The sequence below is a fragment of the Mastigoproctus giganteus genome, chromosome 9, assembly GCF_048544385.1.
Source record: "Mastigoproctus giganteus isolate SK-2022 chromosome 9, ASM4854438v1, whole genome shotgun sequence".
NCBI classification, from domain to species: domain Eukaryota; kingdom Metazoa; phylum Arthropoda; class Arachnida; order Uropygi; family Thelyphonidae; genus Mastigoproctus; species Mastigoproctus giganteus.
The window spans coordinates 189,710,084-189,732,511 of NC_143583.1; the positions used below are offsets into that span (position 1 = coordinate 189,710,084).

Genomic DNA, 22,428 nt, shown 5'->3' on the forward strand with positions numbered 1-22,428 from the left:
AAAGCAAGTGTATTTGGCTGATGGCTTATGCAGCATCAGCCAAAAAAAAAAAAAAAAAAAATCACACCATCCCTCAAATGCCTGTCCAGTTCCTCCTTAATTTATTTAAGCTATCAACTTCCACAACGACAGATGGAAGTTTGTTCCAGAAATTAACCACCCGCTGGCTAAAGGCAAATTTCCGCACATGTATTCTACATCTGTCTTTTCTAATTTGAATTTATGCCCCCTTAGGTTCGTAATCTGAACAAGTGGAAGGATCCCATCAGAATTCAGCGTGTTCAACCCATTCAAGGCCTTATACACCTCAATCAGATCACCGCGCAGGTGCCTAGTCTCCAGCCACTGCAATTTGCAGAACTTAAGCGTCTCTTGGTAAGAGGATCCCTTCATTCCCTCACCAATCTTGTTGCCGTTCTCTGTACACGCTCAAGAAAATCTACATCCTTCCTAAATGAGGCCTCCAGACCTGTACGCAGTACTCAAGGCGTGGCTGACCATTGCCTTATACAGAGGAACAATCACCTCCTTTTCCTGCTAGCAAAATTCCTATATATCATTGACAAAACCCCATGACCTGCCCTAGCAGAAAATTTCATATCTGACTGCACAATTACTCCCATGTCTTTTTCATTTTCTACACCATAAGCGCTATACTTATGGTGTCAGAAAATGAAACTATACACAGTTGGTACGTTTCTCTGGGGTTACTTCTACCCATATGCAGTACTTTGCATTTGTCAAGGTTAAACTTCAGTTGCCACTTGTTAGCCCATCTGCCAAATTTTCTAGATCCTGTTGCAGTAGCACACTGCCATTACTGTCATTAACAACCCTGCCAACCTTTGTATCATCTGCGAACTTCGACAGTAAGCCGGATATACCTTCATCAAATATACAAACAATAGAGGACCCAACACCGAACCCTGTGGGATTGAATAGTACCGCTTTGTTGATCAGGTAAGTAGTCTTTTGCTTCTTGTCAATGAGGGTTATGTTCGGTCTGTTGTGCGGGATCATCCTGTCTGTCCTTATGGAGTGATCCCAATACAGCTTGTTAGTAAGGGTCTCTAGTACGCCTAAGGTACTAGAGAAACGGTATTGCTGTTATGGGTATTGCATCAGGCATCCATGTAACTATTCACTGATTGCAATAAAGATATATAACAGTATACTTTCTTTGATCAATTGGTATTTCTTCGCTAGCTTCTGATGTATTATCCATAATGGTCGTGTCTGTGAGTTTTTCAACTCTTAACCCATTTTTAGTACTTAATCCAATATATAAATTTTCATATTTGGAATCATTTATTAAAGTATCTGAAATAATGGTATAGGATTACTTACTTTTCATGGAATGAATGAGTCTAGGGAGAATTCGGAGTATGTCATCCTTGGCCTTTGGGAGCATGTCATATATTCCTTGGAACACCAGCATTTCGTATGGAAATGTAGATTCTGAAAGTCCTTCAAAAAATATGGGTAGATAGTAGCGATAGTTGAGCCTGTCGAGATCAGCCTAGACGTAAAAGACAGTTCTGATGAAGCTAACGATCGCTTTTACAAGAATGATATCGAAACTATTCGGAAAGAAAAAAAAAATTAAAGGCGAACAAGATGAATACGATGCTAACACTGTCAGTAATAATTAATCGGCTTGAACAATATAGTGGCAAATTGTAGTAGTAAACTTGACCCATATTCTGCGGAAAGTTGACAACATGCGCCCTTGCAAATGCGATTTTTTTTCTAATATACTCCATCCTTTAGATCAGCTGTTTGAAATCTTTTCATTGAAGTCACACTTGCAGTTGAAAGATGAATATTCGCAGCACATTTGAAGAAGGTCGCGGCACATCCAGTATGCCGAGGTACACACGTTGCAGCCACTGTTATATCCTCACGGCCAAAAGGAGCTCAGCCCGAAGTCAGAGTTATGTTGGAATTTTCACATAAGTGCCAAAGCTACTAAGGCTACAAGGTGTGAATAAAGCCCTAAATCTCTGTACTCATAAGAGGGAGTAATATTCATGGACTTTATTCACACCGCGGTTTAGCTAGTCAATTTCTTGTGAAGGGTGCACAGTTTATTATTTATTTATTTATTTTTCTGAAAACTTAAGTTTTTCGTCTCTGAAAATAGCAAACGCTAGATTTCACTCAATTTCCGGATGTGCTATATTATACCTTTATTGAAATTTTTTGCCTACTGAAATAGAAGCACACTCTAAAACAACCCATATTATTTTCTATCATTACACTCTGCTTATTAAGGCTCAAATGTCTTAGCGACGTTATGAAAAAAGGCGAACATATATGTATATTTTTATCAACGTTTTGTGAATTAATGGTGTCCACCACAGCTAATAAGAGCTGGAGCTATAAAGGACCCGGACGTATGGATTGTGGTAAAATATGGGGTATTGAAAGTTGAAATAAAAATACAGTAATATAAATTATAATAAATGATATAAGTGGTAATAATTATTATTACGAGCATGATCAGTTAGGGGAATACCCGGGGGATTCCAGGCTTCAACCCTACTCTCCCAAAGAGACTCGATGAAAACGAAAAAACAAGAAACTAATTTTCTCTAAAAGTCATAACAGCCGCTATGATGCCCTGCTCCAAAAGAAAAATCGTAGGTGAAATGTGATGAACGTTCAGATAAAATAAAAAATCAATTTTTTACTAAAAAATAATTCTTATAAATCAATCATTAGTAGTGTACAACTAAGGGAATAGCATAACTTCAGACTTACCAACCATTTCGCTTCACATTTATGTTTACCATACGTGACGGCAACGGGGAGTTCTCTTCTGTGATAATAATTCCTAAACTCTGTTGGAGGCAAGGGTTTATCTCTGTGCACAGTAAGCACACCTGTACTAGGGGGTTCTGGTACCTACAGGTGGAAAGAGTAACAAATTAAATTAAATTACATTTTATACTGTGAAGAAGCATATAATAAAATGCAAATAACAAAAAAGAGAGCACTGCAGTACCTGTTGTAAGTTGTTTTAGATGGTCGTATATACATTTTGGGAAATTCTGTAAACACCTCGATTTATTCAGTCGTCGGGACTTCGGTTTATGTCAGCTTCAGCATTATATCTCTGCTCACATATATTATATGCCGCGAAAATTTCGGTGTCTGCACCTCCCCCCAACTGTTTGAACCTCTTTATCCGTGAGTATTTTTTTATTGAAGCAAAAGGCATTCTCATCAACCAAAGCCGTGCTAAATCTTCACATTAATTTAGACATGTTCGGTGATATGCCTTACAGTTCGTCGCGTTCGGTTTTTTCTCTAAATTAATTAAAGTTTCATTTTCTGTAATTAACAGAGTTAAAAGCAATTAACTTTTTTACCAATTCATTAATTACTAATTAATTTATTAATAATATATGAGTAGTACCAACTTCACTGCAGATACCTCACAACCTGCTGCCCTAGCCGAATTAGTCAGGAACGAGTGTACATAAGTACACTAGATTTTAGTAACAGTGTGTCAAGCCAGCGTGACTACTAAATACAGTGCTGTTTTTATATTCTGTATATTGTGAAATCCTCTAACCTTCCCGGAGTACAAACAGAAAATTTATTTAGGTATTCTCCTCCAATTTTGCAGTATTTGTCTTATTTTCGCCTGGATTTTGATAAAAATTGAAATGCAATACGCATTACTCATGATATGTATGAAAAAAAATAATAATAATAAATAAATAAAATAATAATAATAATAATAATCTAAACGTCTGATTTGGATTGGCACGACAATTTTTTTTTTAATTTCAAAATTTTTTCTCAAATTTTTTTCCCCCAAATATAAAATTTCTTAAAAAATCCGTTCATCGAGAGTTGAGTTATCTCGACTCTGGATGAATGGATTTTTGAAGATGGAGTTTTCTCCGTGAGCCCATCCCCACAAAAAAATAAAAATAAATAAATAATAATAATAATAAATAAAAATAATAAAATAAAATAAAATTAAAAAATATATAAAAATTATGTTTAGTTGATTAAATATTTTAATTTTACAAACGATTTCTGGTTTATGGAATTTCTTTTTAATTCCACAAACCAGACAAACTGACTTTTAATATACACAGCTTAAGACTGTGTATATTAAAAGTCAGTATATTAAAAACATAAAATAAATGATAAAAGACAAAGTATGTGTTTTACAACTTGAGCTGCCTTTGGCTAATTTAAAACAAGTTTGTTTTAAATTAAAGAACGCACATTTCCCAATTAATATCAGGAAACGTGTGACAGAATAACTTGAGACTTTAAAATTAGACGATGATTTAAGAGAGGAGCCTAAAATATTATTGTTGTCTGATTCTTAGAGATTTATTTGAAAATATATTTGGTTCTTGATTCAATATATTTGAGAATAAATTTGATTCTTTAATAGCACATTTAACCTATTTTACCCGTGTATTTTCTTGAAGGGCTTGCATGGTAAAGCCGGGCACAGTTCTTATTGGATTTCTTTGTTCTATTCTTAGGAAATTTTTCTCCATGATGGTATTCTATGGTTCGTTCCGGATGTTAATAATTTCTGTCAGTGGGGCAGATGTTTTGCCCTTACGCCGGATGTTAAGGCGAGATGTTAGGCTGCGGTGTCCGAAGGTGATGGTGTCTCAGTATGTTGTGAAACTGTTGGATTATAAATTGTTATATGAGGCTTGAACTAACAATCAGACCAGTTAAGACGTCACAATCGTTTAATCCAGCATGACGTATCAATGGTTTAATGTGAAAAGATAAAATGCAATACTCTTTTACATTGAATATACAGAATGACACTTTAAAGTTAAAATAACATAAAACTGCTGCGGTAAAATAAAGTGGCAGAATTACAATACAAAATACATATACAATAAAATCATATAAAACGAATAAGCATAAAATAAATGATAAAATTGATTTTTTTTTTTTTTTTTAATGCAAAGTCAGCTTTTAGCCAAACGAATCTGGAAAACTCGAAAAACATATTTTACATTAATTTAATTTGCAAGTATTCGGAAATATAGATAATTTAAGATCCGTTCCACATGGCTGAATTTTCATGGCACGACTTTTCGATTTCAGGGTAATAAACCTGTACGGCAATAGTCCTGTAGTCCTGTGTCCTTTCAGATTAACGAAATTTCTTCAAGTCATCCAGGATGTCACTAGAATGGAGCCACCTGGACACTTGCCCGGAGTACATCAAAAGTAGAGGCACAAACCGTAAGGTTTAAAAATAATTATCTTATTTTATTTAAATATTGTTACTTTTTTTAACTCTGAAGTAAATTAGGGCCCCCTTGATAGCCGTTTCAAGTCACTAGAAATGGAAGATATAAAAAGAAATTTGTAGCTCAGGATCAGTGGAGCGTTATCCTATAGGCAAAAAAAAAGCATCTGCCTAGGGCCGCTGATCAGAGGCGGGCCCCAAAATCACTGTTTCAAAAACTCATTGCTGTTTTTTTATTAATATTTTTAAGTGATTTTAATCTTCCAAGGTCAATGAACTTTAATTGAAGATTCATCTGTGTCCTTTGCCTTACAAAAGTCTATTCTAAAATGGTTCAGTCCGAGTCTCCGCACTCTTTTTCTCTTCTAACTGGCCATGGTTCCCTTCGTGCTAAACTTGCTATGTTTAATCTGCCTGACTGTGGCAGTCCAGAAGACTGGCAGCATGTTCTTTTCACCTGTCCATATTACTTGGATCTTCGTCAACCTCTGTCTGCTCTGTGTCAACCATTCTCCCCATGGCAATGAGTCGTCTGTCTTGGACTCCAAAGAAAATTTTTCATCTTCTGCAAGATTTTGCACATAAAGCCTTTGCCAGACGTGGACAACTCATCAGTAGTTTCTCAATTTCAGGAACTACTATTCCAAGCTCTACCTTCAGTCCAGACCAGCATCTCTATCGTCGCCATCTCGTGACACCATCACCATCGTCACTACCACCATTTTTTTTAGCTCAAGTACCATCTTCACCACCATCTTCGACTTGAACAGTTGGTTATCAAACTTGTGCAACGCCGAATGATATTGCTGTGTCTTCTTGACTTCTATCTCTTGCTGGCCTCAGGTTACACTGGTGCGGGATTTTTTATTTTTATTTTTTCCCCCATTTTACTAACTAATTTTTATCTTTATTTTTATTTTATTTTATTTTATTTACTTATTTTTATCTTTAATTTTTCTGATTATGTTATTTTATTTTTTTTCAAAAATGTATTTTTACTTTAAATTTTTTATTCCTTTAACTTTTAATTCCATTTATTTTTATAATTTATATTAATTTACTATTTAAATTTAATTTTATTTGTTCATATTTTGAATGATTTATAAATTCAGTACGTGGCACTCGACTTTTGCTGTGGTTCGCGTTCAGTTGTGGCCCCCCTCCTCGCGGCGTAGACAGGTATCAGGACGCATCGCCCTGGTGCTTGTTGCTTCCTGATAGCAAAGCGACCAGAAACAACTAAACAACATAAGAAACACATACACGGCACAAACATAGCATTACACACATCTCTGGCCTTTCTGCAGAGTTTTTGTAACATCACAGTGTACCACGGCGGAGTTGAACTAGCGTTTGGGAGCCGCCTTACATAAGATACTATACATGTCTACATGTCTTTACTTGAAGATTAATTTGAAATTTATTTTTTTTCAAAAATGGTTTTTACCTATTTTGATTAAATTTTATATTTAGTTCGTATGTCATATAATTTGTTTGTTTTGTTGTCACATTAAAATGAAATTGAAAATGTTCTTTATTAGTTTTTTCTTTAGATGGGGACCCCAAATTCCATTTTGCCTTGGGTGGGGGCCCCATGAAGGTATAACGCGCCACTGCTCAGGATCATTCACTAGAAGACTACTACAGGTGACCCCCGCTTAACGCTGATCATTCGTTCCGGAAAAACGGAGCGCTAAGTGAATCCGCGCTAAGCGAGCGCCGCTTTCCCATAAGGTAACATATGTATTTGTGATCTGCGGTGGGTGCCATAGGATATTTCCTAATCAATAATAAACGGTAGTGAAAAGATGCACAAATGTCGGTCAAAATATTTAATATTCAAATATTTGTACATATAAAATATTCTGCATTACATACGTATAATTATGTGGTAACAACTTGCGTATCAAAAGTAAACTTAAAATTCCAATTAAAATAATGAATTTAATTGATCGAAATTGATTTTAATTGATTTAATTTAATGGATGAATTTAATCATGAAAAATGTGTGGATTTTGAGTTGAACTTTGGCCCTCTTCCAAATAAACTAAAAGGGGTATAAATTTTAAATGGCCCGCAGCGTTACCACCCAACAATAAAGTCAACTGATCCTTCGCCGCTTTGAAACTTGGCATGTTTTTCCTTCTTTCAATATGAAACTTCTTTTAGGCATTCGTTTCCAGAAAAGTCCTGCTTCATCTATGTTAAAAACTTGTTGAGAAGTATAACACATAATATCCTTCTTCAGTAATTTTAACAAGTTCTTTTTTGAAAGTTTCGGCTCCTTGATCTGCGCGAGCGGCTTCTCCCTGGATTTTAAATCTATTCTACCAGCCCTTACCAGTTTTAAATGGTTCCACATTTTTTTTTTTTTTTTTTTAGGCGAGTTTTCTTCAGATCATCATATTGGCTAATCTCTCTCTCTCTCTCTCTCTCTCTCTCTCTCTCTCTCTCTCTCTCTCTTTTTTTTTTTTTTTTTTTTAATATTTAACTTAACTGAATTCTGCATTGGAATATTATCTTCAATAAAATTAGTCTTTACATTTCAATCCTAATAGCCGGCCTAGTCCTAGTTGCTTGCAGTGGAACAGCTATCTTTCCCGCTGCTAAAATTAATTCTTTATTTTTTTTTTTATAATTGTTCTTACAGTTAAAGTTGCAAGTCCTAAATTATGGCATACATCCGCTTGTCGTTGACCAGAATCGATTCGCTTCAAAACGTCTAATTTAATTTTCAAATTCAGTCTTTTTTTTACATCTATAGTCTTCGTACTGCGCCCAGACGGTGTTACTTTTTCATTCTTATCGGCCATTATTAACTCTTCGAAAATGTAACTGCGTTGGTTGCATTAATTACGATACAATGTTGAAGTAAACTGTCCGTTACGCACGATGTCTAATACTGTACTGAGTGATGACTAGACTTCGAATAAATGCATATAACGCAAATATTATAAGCAATATACTTGATCATTTTTTTTAAATGTTGATCTCGGAACTACGTAACAAGTCATTGTACTGCAATTAAATTAGCGTGCGAGAAAATTTAACTGAGCGTGGGAAAATTTCGCAAATCGGCGTGGGAAACGTTTTAATGGTGTTTTGCTATTCATTTTCAAGCTATCGACTCCATCAAATGAAACGATTTCGTTAAGTATGCCAAAAATGTAATCTGTAAAAGAGCGTTATAGTGATCTGTGACAGCGTTATAGTCAGATATGGGTTATAATATAAGAACAGTGTTATAGCGAATTAGCGTAAAGCGAACCGCGTTATAACGGAGGCCTGCTGTACTACTCACACTACTGCTAATAGGAGAAGTGAAGGAGCCTGGTGATTAAGCTTGAACAGCCAGTCAACTTCCGTACCGAAAGTTATCATTATTCAGAAAGGCAGAGTGATTCAGACCAACGCCGATTTAACCCTGCTTGAGGGTTATACTCTTAGCTCATGGTGTTAGTGTTTTCGGGTCAAACGGCACCAGGAGTTTCCCAATCACCGCGTAGTATACATTGTCGTGTTATACACTGTGAAGGCCAGAGATTTAAAAGTATATGGATATTGTGGTGTGTATTGTTTTGTACCGTTGAGCTCATGGAGCTAGTGAAGTGGCCCAACAGTATTTGGGGAGGTGTTCAAAAACGATTTTTATTCACCCAGAAGTAATTGTAACAGGTTGAAACAAACACCATGTATTACACTTTTTCAAAATAGTCACCAGACAAAACGACACATTTTTTGTCACCTCTCAATACACTTCCGCAGGCCAGTTTTGTAGAAGTCGTCTGACTGTCCTTCAAACCACGGCTCGGCAGCAGAAATCATTAGGTGATTTCTGCTGCCGAGTCGAATATACAAATATATGATTTGTATAATGTATGTACAGAATCATTAATGTGTAAATACTGTATACTGTATATTAAACATAAAATTTGTATATAATATTTCGGGACGAGACTACGTGTTCAGTATATGTAACCCACTGCACGTAGTATCTCGTACCCTGATATGTACTTAGCACCCTCTTGGCACTTTGCCGTCCCGGGGTGGTTTCCTTATGGAAATAAACAGATAATAATAATAATAATAATCAGCAGCAGCAGCAAATTGTTTTCCACGATGAAATGACTTCAGGGCAGAAAAGAAGAAGAAATCCGACGATGCAAGGTCGGGAGAAATAAGCAGGATGCGGCAATATTTCAAACACATATTCATGGGCACATCTCACTACAGCATGCGAGGATTGCACAGGAGCATTGTCGTGAAGCACGTAATTAACATTGACAGCTTTCCCAGGCTTTTTGCTTTTATAGCAGCACGTAGCTTTATGAAGAGGTTGGAATAATACTTCACCGCCACAGTACAACCCTTTTGTGAAACTGGCAGAATCACTTTGCCAGCATATGTTTGTGCCTTTGCTTTTTTTTTTGGGGGGGGGGTGATTCTGCATGCTTTCATTGTTTTGACATTTGTTTAGTTTCGGAATCATAGTGATGGATCCAAGTTTAATCCATGGTGACTAGCCGTGAAGAAAAACTCCTCTTGCTTTTCCTGGCACATCCACAACATTTCATCTGCACATCATGCCCTTTCCTTCTTCATGGTAAGGAGTCAAAAGTCTGGGAACCCATCTAGCAGTCACTTTATGCTCATATGCAATTGTTGAAGGATAATGTTCTCCACAGACTCTACACTAATTTGGAGTTCTTCAGCTAGTTCTTTGACGCTAATACGGGGATCTCTCACGATTAATAACTCAGTTTTCGCAGCACTCTCTTCTGTTGCAGCAGTTGCTGGACATTCTGGCCTATACTGAGGTTCTTGTACATTTGAATTATTTATACCAATGTGTAACAACGTTTTCTCCATAAACAGGGACCATTACTACGTGAATGTTTTGGGTGTAGAAAGAGAAACTGAATCATTAATTTGTATTCCGCTTTATCCCTTGTGACACTTCACTTCATTCAGTGCTGCAAAGAAAATAAAATGAATTGTCAAATCGAAACCAAAATTTTCTGATCCCCCCCTCGTGTTGGTCGATTTAATCAAAAGCTGAAATTCCGTTTAATTAATTTACAACACTCCTGGTATTACCATGACAAATTATATTTTGTATTTCATTGCTCCACCATAATATATACTCCTTATCCATGCTTTTTCCTATGAATTTGGTGGCTGGTAGTTTTTGCCCTCATTTTCACTGTATTTTTTTCTGTGCTTAAAGTAATTTTGAGATTGCACACAAGTACTTTCGAAAGGCCGCAATTAGAATTTTGGCCATTGCCACTAACCATATCACTCCTACGACTTCCTTGATTCCCAACCCCCGGTTTCCCTGAACCTTTAAGGTCTCTTCAGTGAACATTAGCAAAACCTTTGCTACATTTCTATTTCAAATGAATTCCGTTTTTTCTACAAACTAGGACAGGTTAGGATGAGAAAACTCTCCCCCTCCAACTTCATAAAGTGAGGAGAAAAACAGAAGCAAGCATGAAATGAATTATGAATTCATTCATGAATTCATAAATTAAATGCATCAATGAATCAATTAAGTAATGAATTATTAAGAAAAATTCATTCAGCAGAAAAATATATTTAATTATATTATTTAATTTCTCTTGTTTTTATTGTTAAAAGAAGTATGTATTATTATTATTTCTCCTGATTGGGGATTCCACCTCGTGACGGGTATTGCTACCAAGTACACAGAGTGGTTGTTGTTACGTCTGGTGTTACTGTTGGTCGAGGAACTCTCTGACTATCCTACAGGTGTTCAGAATTGCGACTTTCTGGAGTTCCTTGTAGGTGTTCGCTGGGACACCTATTGCCGCTAGGCTGTTATGATCGAGATGATCGTGATGATCGAGATGATCGTTACTTGTTGCATATGACCTCTTTGACCTCCTATCTTAGATTCGTGTACTTCCTGATTTTTCCCCATGGGTTTTTTGCAGGTGCCAGTGTGGTGTACCGCTATTTCAATCAGATAGGTAGCCTTTTCTTTCTTGTCCACAAGGGTTATGTCCGGTCTGTTGCGGGATTGTCTTATCCGTTATTATGGTGCGGCCCCAGTACAACTTGTGGGTTGGGGTCTCTAGTACTGCCCGGGGTTCGTACTTGTAGTACGGCACAGTTTCTTCGATCAACTGGTATTTCCTTGCTAGCTTCTTATGTATTATCCTGGCTACCTGGTCGTGTCTATGCATGTACTCAGTCTGGGTAATCACCTTGCATCCCCCAGTGATGTGTTGGATTATTTCTGAGGCCAGGTGGCATCGTCGACATGTGTCATCGGACATTCCGAGCTCCTTGTTGATGTATTTTCTATAATTTCTGGTGTTGATTACCTGGTCTTGGATGGGGAGCATTAAATCCTTCAGTCTCGGGAAGAGCGTCCCGCTCGTGAATCATGCATTGGAAGAAATTTTATCTATGTGATCTTGATGGAGATCATCATAGTGTCTTCCATGAAGTGTCTTCTCTGTCCATTTTTCTAACTTCGTTTGTGCGTCCTTGTTGGGAGAGGACTCCTCGCTTAGAGTGAGTGGGGTATACCGTTCTATCTTCCTTATGGCTTGGTGGAGTGCTGCTGTGTGTTTCTGGAAGTAATCCTTCAGGTTAACTATCGCTGTCTTTTGTTGCTCAATGAGGTCTATCAAGCCCCTTCCTCCTTCTTTCCGGCCAATTGTCAGTTCTCTCCACAGCAGATTTCGGGTGGTGTTGGTGGCTCTTGGTCATCATTGTCCTTGTCTTTCTCATGATATCCTCCAGCTCGGTGTTAGTCCAATCTATGACCCCGAAGGAGTATGTTAGCACTGGGACTGCACAGGTGTTTATGGCTTTAACTGTGTTCCCTCCGTTCAGCTTTGCTTTCAGCAGGCTCCTGAGACTCTGATGGTATTTTTTCGGTCAGGCAGGCCTTAATTTCCTTGTGCTGTAACTGCTGAGCCTGCGTTATCCCCAAAGTATTTGCAGGCCTCTCCCTCTGCGTTGGATTCGATCTCTTTACCACTCTGCTGCTGGTAGTTTCGGTTGACTAATTTTCTCTGGTGCAATCCGTGGGTCTTGCATTTATCTAGACCAAATTCCATCCAAATATCATTGCTGAATTCTTCGGTGATCCGGAGTAGTTGCTGGAGTTGCTTCACGGTTACCGCGTAGAGCTTGATGTCATCCATGTGCATCAGGTGAGTGAGGGTGTATAGGTTCTTCCTTCCTTCTTTGAGGTTATATCCGTACTTGCCACTGTTGAGCATGAGGTCTAAGTGCTAGACAGAACCACAGTTGGCTCAGGGCATCTCCATGAAAGATTCCTCACTTGATGGGCCTGGTTGTGATGTCCTTGACCTTAATAGTGGTACTCCATTTCGCCATCGTTTCTCCTAGGAAGTTTGTCACTATCGGATTGACTTTGTAGATGTTCAGCGCCTCTATTAGACAGCTATGAGGCACGGAGTCGATGGCTTGCAGTAATCGATGTAGGCTGTGTACATGTTGCGGCGCTTCTTGTAGGCCTGCTCTATAACCGCGGCGTCTATGGTTAATTACTCCTTGCATCCTTTCTGCCGTTCGGCCATTATGTTCTGGCTCTCCAAGTGGTATGATATCTTCCTGGTTATGCGCTGGTCAGGATCTTGTACATTGTTGGGCGGCAGGTGATTGGCCTATATTTCGCCGGCTTTCTTGTTTCTTCTTCTTTAGTCTTCAGATATGATTCCTTGAGTGAGAAACTTCGGGATTGTCTCTGGGTGCCTTATCATTCCGGTGAACTGCTCTGCCAGTTGCTTATGTGTGCAAGTGAGCTTCTTCTATCGTTATTATTATTATTTCTCAGAAAAAACATAACCTTTTTTCACTAAACAAAAATGAAAATCGATTAAAAACATCACCTCTCTGGTAAGCAACCTTCTGTTCGTTACGTAGCGTAACATGACCATATACTGAACTCGGCCTTTCTGTAAAAAAAAAAAAAAAAAAAAAAAAATATATATATATATATATATATATATATATATATATATATATATATATATATATATATATATATATATATATATATATATATATATCCTTTCTGCCGTTCGGCCATTATGTTCTGGCTCTCCAAGTGGTATGATATCTTCCTGGTTATGCGCTGGTCAGGATCTTGTACATTGTTGGGAGGCAGGTGATTGGCCTATATTTCGCCGGCTTTCTTGTTTCTTCTTCTTTAGTAAGGAACTTATTCTGTAGGAACTTATTCTGTAAACTTCTATTATTACTTCGAGATATACTTATTTGACGGCTTTTCTATGTGTAATACTATACAGTATATTAAATAACAGCAGAGGGCGCTGTATGTAATTATACTTATTTTATCACTTAACTTAACTATTACATTTCCTAGGGGGGGCTGCGATCGGTAGTTATATATGCTACACGCGCCAATACATGTGGTTTTCTAGTACTTTGGCCATACGGTGGTAAGCATTCTAATTTTAATCTTAAATCATTCTAACCAGGATACCTTACTATAAGGTACATCCTATGTTAATTATTTTGCTTTTTCTTTGCTGTTTAACTTTCACATCCCTATTTTTTCATACCTCATGAACTATTAGAGTATTCGAGGGGGATTGAGGTACTATATCTATTCTTATACCTTTGTTCCGTTCGCCTTAGTTAGCTATAGCTCACACTGTTATTATTTTTATTTTTATTAATTTGATGAGACTACCGTGGCAGCATTTACTATCAACTACGCACATATGCCTAACAATAATTATAGCTCTTTCTATAATTTTAATTTAATTTAATATTTTGGCTATCCGTCGGGCTAACAGTCATCTTGCCAGTTAACTGCTAAATTTGGGATTAATTAACAAATTTTATTACTACTATTTGGCTCTAACTTACTACAAATTTTATACTTTGGCTCTAACTACTACAAAATTTATACATTTGGCTCTAACTTAATACTATTTTACGTATATTAGGACATAGTTATGCTGGACGATGACTACAGAAACGGAAAGCTCGTTAATTATGGTTGATACATTGTAAGGGTTAGCCCTCGAAAAAGTCCCTTGCAATGTATCTTATTGCCATAACTAACATTTTAATGGTATTTTTATATATATTTATTGCTTATGTCATGGCATAGATTGATTTTTTCCAGGTCACGTTGGGTACCCGCCATGGTTTATGGTTTACCTGATAAGCTAGTATATCATATTTTACTTTTAAAAAAACTCTTACCATTATTAACTTAACTCATATATATATATATATATATATATATATATATATACACACACTGGTGTGCAAAACTTAAGAACCAACATTATTTCTACAAGTTACAACCACAAAATCTTTACTGGTGAGAGTAGATTCAGTCTCAGCAGCGATTCTGGACGTCAGCTAATCTGGCGAGAGGTTGGCACACGGTATCACCCCGCAAACATCACTGAGAGGGATCGATATGGCGGTCGAGGTGTTCTCGTCTGGGGAGGCGTTATCTTGGATATACGTACACAACTTCGGATACTGGAAGGCGGTACTGTAACCTGTGCACGCTACTGTACTGAGGTAATCCTTCTCCCATGTGCATCTGTTCCGAAGTGCCATTGGCCCCGAGTTCTTGTTTATGGATGATAACACCGCACCCCATCGCATTGCAGCTGTTGATATGCTTTTGGAAAGTGAGGACATTGTTCGTATGGATTACCTGCCCGTTCCACCGATGTAAATCCCATCGAACACATATGGGACGCTCTTGGGAGACGCCTAGCGGCACGTCCGCACCCACCAGAAAATGTTCACCAGCTGAAGATGGCGCTGACAGAGGAATGGTCTATGTTACCGCAAGAACTTATCAATGACATTGTTCTAAGTATGGACAGGTGGTACAAAGCCTGCATCGACATTAGGGGTGAGCATATCTCCTATTGAGGACCACCTCTTCTCTTTGTTCCATCTTTGGCAGTGATGCATCTGTATCATGGCAGCCAGTGCTATGTTTCCATTTTTGAATAAAGTCCCTCTGTACCATTTTGTTTCCGTTGTTATTTCCTTCATCATTTCTGTGCCTCACGAGGTTCCTTTGGTATGCTTTTCCCATATCCAGGCCACTTCTATGAGAAGCTACAGGTGAAAACCTGACTGGTTCTTAAATTTTGCGCACCAGTGTATATATATAGATATTTAGTTGTTTTTTTTTATATTTTATGTTATATAAAATATATTTAATTTATATTTTGTATGTGAATATTTTTTATATATAAAAATTTTAAAAAATATGTGTATATTGTTTCTAGGAGGGTTGAAAATTCCTCCCTAGAGGTCCCGCATTGGAATGCTAAGGATCTGGTCACTTTATATTATACGAAAGTTGTTCTCTCTCTCTCTATCACACACACACATACGCACACACGCGCGTGTTTAGAGTGAAAATAACCACTCTAGATGACTGCAGCCTGCCATTTATTGAATTCAGCATAGTTACAGAAACATCTTTCAGATGAAAGTAGATATTAGTTGTGGAAACAAGATACATAAGTTGGTACATTGTATTTGATCTCCAAATATGCATTATCACCTCCAGTTAATTCTAAAGTCTCTAGAGTCTCTTGTATAACGTCACCCAAGTTAAGCTTCTTCCTTTGGCTGTACTCGATGTGATCCAAGAGGTTAACTGTGCAAACAGAAAGAAGCCTTAATTAACAGAAAAATAGCTACAGTATTAGGAGCTAGAAAAAAACAAAAGGTAGCATAATATTTTTGATAATCTTGTAAAAACAGGTTTATCAAAAATCAACGGTCCTCTAACAACACGGCAACAAATCCTCTAACAAAAATCATCAACCTCTAACAATCCTTTAACAAAAAACGTTTAATTTAATTTAATTTAATTTTTTATTCTATTTTCCTTATTTATTTATTTTTGACTGATGCTGTACAAGCTTACTTCCTTGAATTATTTCTCAATACTAATACATGTACTACTAAGTGTAGACCAAGCATTCATTTAATATGGTCAAAAACAACCACATTAAACAAGTACATGTATTTATTTATTAGCATATACAGGCATTAGTTTCTTATGTTGTGTTGAGTAGAACAGATTAAGCGAAAGGTTTCATGAACCAACTAAGATAAATTAGACAAATGTATTTTGATTTCTGTTAGGAGTGGAAAGTTGTACAATAATGACGTACAAACAAATTCTTGTGAAATATGAGGAATCCAGCATATGTAGCTATTAAACAGAATGAATAAAAAATTGAGCAAAAATCTCATGATTTTTACTTACCATTTTTCCCCTTAAACATTCTGGGAATGTGTAGTAGATCTTCATAGTATTTTAGTAACGCAAGACCAACTAGTTTCGATGATGTAGCCAAACGCTGCATTACTCGACAAGTATTTATAATTACTCTTAAGTTTCTAGTCCTGAGGGCCTCTAAAAATCAAATACAGAGGTAATGAAGAGCAATTAATAAACAGAAGTTAACTGTATTAAATGGTGGGGGCATTAGAATTTTAATTTTCTGCTACCACTTATAACTGAATAATGATCTATAGGACGGTTGGAAAGATCTACATTTAACCAATACATGTACTGTAATATAAAAATTATCTAAATTTGAATTACAAGGCCAGCACGTATATTTCATTGTTGTTTGGAGCATTAGCAACTAATGCTATATTGCTCCGGGAATATGCGGTGGTCATTCCCTGAACCTTTCTGCATCCTTCGTATTTGGTGGTCATGGGCTCGCACCCCGGTCTAATGAAGAAGCGCGTACTTCGCACTACTGCTCCTTCCCACCTGGCTACGGAGACACCTATATATCTCATAAATCAACTGAGTGCTATCATAAGATATAATTTTTGAATTAATTTCTTCAGTAAGATACTTTCAAATTGTGTACCACAGCGTAATAATAAAATTTCGATTTCAGGATTCCCTCAAAGTTAGCACTGTGGTTACGTTTACCGTCCATCCACATCGTGTGAAAAATGCCTGGGTTAGAATCAGGGTCGGACTGAGGATTTGGCCCAATCCAAATAATCGAACCCCCCCCCCCCCACAATGCGGCCTTGTGATTTAGTCCACCCGAGTGTTGCATAGTTTTACCTCTTGGAAATTCGAATTGTTTCATCCAACAAAACAGGCAAACCTACAGAAGAACACACACACACACACACTATAATCCTTGATGTCAGAGAAGTATAGTTCATCGCAATGAATGCATTGGAAGAGTTTAGTTGAGCAGGGAAAGAAAGGGTAGCGAAACTAAAAATTCTGGCACCGTTTCCACGCCAGATTATCGAACGGTTCCCAGTTGATCTTTAACAACTGCAGAAAACTTTGAAATTCGGTACCTACGGGAATTGAAAGGTGCCAGATTTTAGAGTTCTTTATTTAGTGGTTGAGCAGTTTTGGAGAAGCACACTTCAATGAATATTAAGCACAAATAACTAAACTTATTTAAAACATTTATAATGACTATTTTGTCCATTTTTCTATTTTTGCGGGCATCAGGATTTAAGTTGCATGAAAAATTATGCAACGGTCTTTATTCTCACAGAAGAACAAACTTGCCTTTGTAAGAGTTGCCCTGATATTGCACTACTTTCCACCGATATGTTTAGCCATATTCCAATTTGAAAACTACAACTTTTAAAACTGATTTCATACAGCATGGAAGCTTGCATCGAACAACCAGCTATGATATTCTGTTTCAGGCTCATAGGAGTCTCATCTTTTAAACAAATGGCCGATTAACCTTTCGGTAACGCCATATATTTGAAGTTGCGTAATACCAGAGCGAACTCGTTGCAAAGGCAAGTTTGTTCTTTAGTGAGAATTAAGACCATTGCATTATCAATGCAGTTAAATTTATTCTGCTAGCAGCCGAAACTGTCTAAAACACAGGAGAGTCCTGCAAGCATCTTATAAAGAGAGAGAGAGAGCTGTCACTCTTTTTTTTTGCATAGATTCTTAAAGATAAATGCAAACATTGATATGAGATCCGGATTGTATTCTTAATATTTCCAGACGGTAAAATTTTGATTTTTTTTTTTTTTTTTGTAAAATGTGCTGGATTTTAAAAAATGTCGGATTTTACAGAGTTTATTGTGTACATAAACAGGCATCACATCCCTTCGAACCTTCTCCCCCACGGTGCCAGTATGGTAGTTTCGCCACTACTCCTTTGAATCATACTACTAGTTGAAAGCTAACTCCACTTGCTGTTTTAACTTTTGTGGACTGTGAAAATTAAGTCAGATTCCGAAAAACACTGTCACCAAAGCTAAGTAGAGAAACACTGAATATTATAATATTCAGTGTTTCTCTCTAATATACAATAATTATTGTAAGCAACTATGCAACTATAAGAGTCTAACATAAGTCAATCTGGGGATGGCAATTTTTTGGATTTGCTGGACTGCTATGATGCCTTGATGCGATCCTCATTGGAATTTGCATTAGTCTTCTGAAAACCTGTGTGCGCACAGTTTTGTTGCGCGCATATTTATAACCAGCTATGCATCTAAATTGAGGATAATGGCTTTAGAGTAGAGTGAAAACAAAAAAAAAAAAAAAAAAAAGAACAAAAAATTCTCTGATTCAGTCAAAGGAAGTTGACTTACCTTTCATATGCTGAACAAGTACAGGTAAGACACGCAAAGTGTCCGTTCCCGATTTTCCAAGCATGTCATAAATTCCCTGATTCACCAAGGTTTCGTAAGGATGAGTGATTTCCGACAGGCCTTCAAAAAATAGTGGTAAGTAGTATCGATAGTCAATCTTGTCCAGATCTGCCTAGATATGGGGATTTTTAAAAATCATTTTTAGGTCAAACATTTCAGCTGAACAAACAAAACTGGAATTTTAGTGGTCTTTAAAACACTGATAAATGTATTTTTCAAGAAAGGTCAATTTTAAAGTGAAGTTGGACAAAACAATGCACAGCACTTTTCAGAGACAAGTTAGGTTAATACTTCGTTCAAAAATTAAATATGAAACGTGCGTAGAACAGTATGTTTATACTCCACACAGGCAGCACGGACCACAATAAGTCAGAAGTTTACATTTAAGCATTTTGACTATGAACACAGCCGTTACCGTATTAAGGGATAAAAGGAAAAGGGGAAAGTTATTTCTGTGAATTTGCAGTTGGACAGGGAATGGATGCTGACTGACTGTGGCACAGGTTCGGACTGGTTTGGAAGAGAGAGAGAGAGATTGAGAGAGGCCAACTGAGACGAAAAGTGCTCACGATGTATGTATAGAAAAGGCATGAAATAAAAACAGTACGTCTATGAGACAGAGAATGGAGAGATTTTGTAAAAGATGGGGCATTAATTAAACTAACTGCCCTCCTTTGAATAGAGTCTGGAAGCCTGAGAGAGGATGGTACCACCCATTTGTGGGCACAGTGTTGCTTTGTAGAGCGTAATTGAGATTTGTATAGAGTGAAAGAGTGAGTAGCTGTTCAGAAGAAAAGTAATGCCAACAGCAAAAAAGAAAGCGCAGTTTTTTGATGCAGTGAAAGCAATATTTGTTATGTGCTTATACCAAGAGAGATTAGAAGTCAAAATTTTACAGAATACAGATACATTATAATGTGATTTCAAACAGCTGTTAAAATGGATACATATGGCAATAAACATTTGTTTTTTTGTCCATTATTATTTTTTTTAAACACTTTTTCTCCTTTATGGGTTTTTTTCCCCACCCAGTGATGGGTACTGGTACCAATGCATGGAGTAGTTGGTTGTGTCCGGTTACTATTATTAATATTACTGTTGGTAGAGGGCACACTCTACAGGTGTTCAGGATCGCGGCTTTCTGGTGTTATGTAAGTGTCCTCTGGGAGATCTATTGCTGCTAGCTTCTTGAGGAGGCTCTTTGGCACCAAGCCGGTGGTTGACACGGTGATCGAGATGGTCATTACTTGTTTCATATGCCACATATCCTTGACTTCCTGTCTTAGGTCTGAATACTTCCTGATCTTTTCCTCGTATGTTTTCTGGAGGTTGCTGGTATGGGGCACCACTATGTTAATCAGGTAAGTAGCCCTTTCCTTCTTGTCTATGAGGATTGTGTCTGATTTGTTGTGCGGGATCGTCTTGTCCATTATTATGGCATGGTCCCAGTATAGCCTGTGAGTAGAGGTCTCTAGTAAGGCCTGAAGCTCGTACTTGTAATACGGTAAACTTTATTTGATGAGCTGGTATTTTTTCGCTTGCTTCTGATGGCCACCCTGGTCGTGTCTGTGGGTGTACTCTGAGTACCCCGCCTGATTGCACCCCCTGCATCCTACGGTGATGTGCTGGATTGTTTACCTGATCTTGGATGGTGAACATGAATCCTTCGGTCTCGGAGAAGAGCTTCCCTTTCGTGAACCAGGTGTTGGAAGCTGTCTTATCTATGGAGTCTTGATGGAGGTCATTGTAGTGTCTGCCATGGAGTGTCTTCTTCGCCAATCTTTCTGTCTGTGTGAGTGTGGTCTCCTTGTTGAGATTGAGTGTTGTGTGCCGTTTATCTATCTTTCTTATGGTTTGGTAGATTGGTGGTGTATTTTCCTGGAAGTAATCCCTCAGGTTCTTAATCGCCCTCTTCTTCTCTTGTTCAATTAGGTTAGTCAATGCCCACCCTCCTCTTTACAAGCTATGGTCAATCTCTCGTTGGCCGACTTCGGGTGGTGTTGGCGTCTCTTGGTCATCATTATCCTAGTTGATCTCATAATCTCTTCCAGCTCAGTGTTGGTCCAATCTATGATTATGGCTGTGACCATGTTCCCAACATTCAGCTTTGGTTATTATTATTATTGCTCTTATATTATTTGGCGCCTCCGTAGCCAGGTGGGCAGGAGCAGCAACAGCACACGCTTCTTGATTAGACCGGGGTTCGAGCCCGTACCCACCAAATACGGAGGATGCGGCAGGTCACTGAATGACCACCGCATATTCCCAGACCGGATAAAGTGTGAGGGTTGGGGTCAGGAAGGGCATCCGGCCGTAAAAATTGCATGTCAAAACAATAAAAAAAAAAAAAAAAAAAACGCTGACCCCATATAATAATGGGAAAAGGCGAGGATAAAAAAAAAAAAATTGCTCTTATATTATTTCTCCCTGATTGGGGGTTCCACCTTGTGACGGGTATTGCTACCAAGTACACAGGGTGGTTGTTGTTATGTCTGGTGTTACTGTTGGTCGAGGAACTCTCTGACTGTCCTACAGGTGTTCAGGATTGGAGTCCCTTGTAGGTGTTCGCTGGGAGACCTATTGCCGCTAGGCTGTTATGTAGGGTCTTTGGCACCATACCTGTGGTTGACACGATGATCGGGATGGTCGTTACTTGTTGCATATGCCACATCTGTTTGATCTCCTGTCTTAGGTTCGTGTACTTCCTGATTTTTTCTCCATGGGTTTTCTGCAGGTTGCCAGTGTTTGGTACCGCTATGTCAATCAGATAGGTAGCCTTTTCCTTCTTGTCTTATTTCTTTCTTCTTTCTTCTTCTTCTTCTTCTTCTTCTTATTATTATTATTAGTAGTAGTAGTAGTAGTAGTAGCAGTAGTAGTAGTATTAGTATTGTTATTAATAGTATTATTATCCAGGAAAACACTTGGTCAAAAGTATCTCGACAAGATATCGACATTGGTAGACACGATAAATTGTCTTCCCAAGACAGTATCATGATCATCAATGATGCTTACAAAACCATAAATTAAGAAGGAAGGATTTTGTTTACTAACATTTTGAGGAATTGACAAGAATCGTTCGTTTCTTAATAAGTTTGATGTTATACGAATCTTCAATAACCATTGCATCATTATTATTATTCAACCATCCCTCGCACTTGGTACCAGTACCCGTCACGGATTGAAAAAAATTGGCAGAAATTATTAGTATTAGCTCAGGAAATGATTTCATACATACCAGCCACTTTATCCTGTACTGGTGAGTGTTGTAATCCATAGCTATCGGAAATTCCCTCCTCAGGTAATAGTACCTGAACTCTGTTGGTTTCAAAGGCCTTTCCTTAAATACATCGGTGCCTGGCGGTTGCGGAACCTGACAAAGGTAGAGAAACGTGGACGATTGTTTTTTTAAGAGACTTTTTAAAACTTTAATTCAAGAAATAGAGCTAGGTGAGATTGTGTTTAATAACTTGACTGAC

At 37.6% G+C, this 22,428-nt stretch overlaps 2 protein-coding genes across 2 annotated transcripts in view; both read right to left on the reverse strand.

Moving 5' to 3' along the window:
* LOC150080967 (parkin coregulated gene protein homolog) overlaps window positions 1–4,532 on the reverse strand; it is a 19,152-nt gene extending 14,620 nt beyond the window's left edge. Inside the window, exons 1-2 of the mRNA XM_090380867.1 lie at window positions 4,443–4,532; window positions 2,764–2,907 (exon numbers count right to left, since the gene is read on the reverse strand). Of these exons, the coding sequence (XP_090236993.1) occupies window positions 2,764–2,907; window positions 4,443–4,532 (234 nt within the window). The remainder of the gene's footprint in view (window positions 1–2,763; window positions 2,908–4,442) is intronic.
* An 11,233-nt stretch (window positions 4,533–15,765) lies between these two features.
* Window positions 15,766–22,226, reverse strand: LOC150080968 (parkin coregulated gene protein homolog). Its single transcript, XM_090380868.1, has 4 exons — window positions 22,188–22,226; window positions 18,893–19,064; window positions 16,545–16,694; window positions 15,766–15,926 (listed from the first exon to the last, which is right to left on the reverse strand). The coding sequence occupies exons 1-4, from the start codon at window positions 22,224–22,226 to the stop codon at window positions 15,766–15,768; spliced, it is 522 nt and encodes a 173-aa protein (XP_090236994.1).
* Between the last annotated feature and the right edge of the window lie 202 nt (window positions 22,227–22,428).

Coding starts and splice junctions, on each gene's coding strand:
- LOC150080968 (XM_090380868.1), bottom strand. CDS start 22,226: ATGGATTACAACACTCACCAGTACAGGATAAAGTGGCTG. Junction 19,065..22,187: donor AGTACAGGATAAAGTGGCTG/GTATGTATGAAA, acceptor CCCCATATCTAG/GCAGATCTGGACAAGATTGA. Junction 16,695..18,892: donor ACTTGTTCAGCATATGAAAG/GTAAGTCAACTT, acceptor TTTGATTTTTAG/AGGCCCTCAGGACTAGAAAC.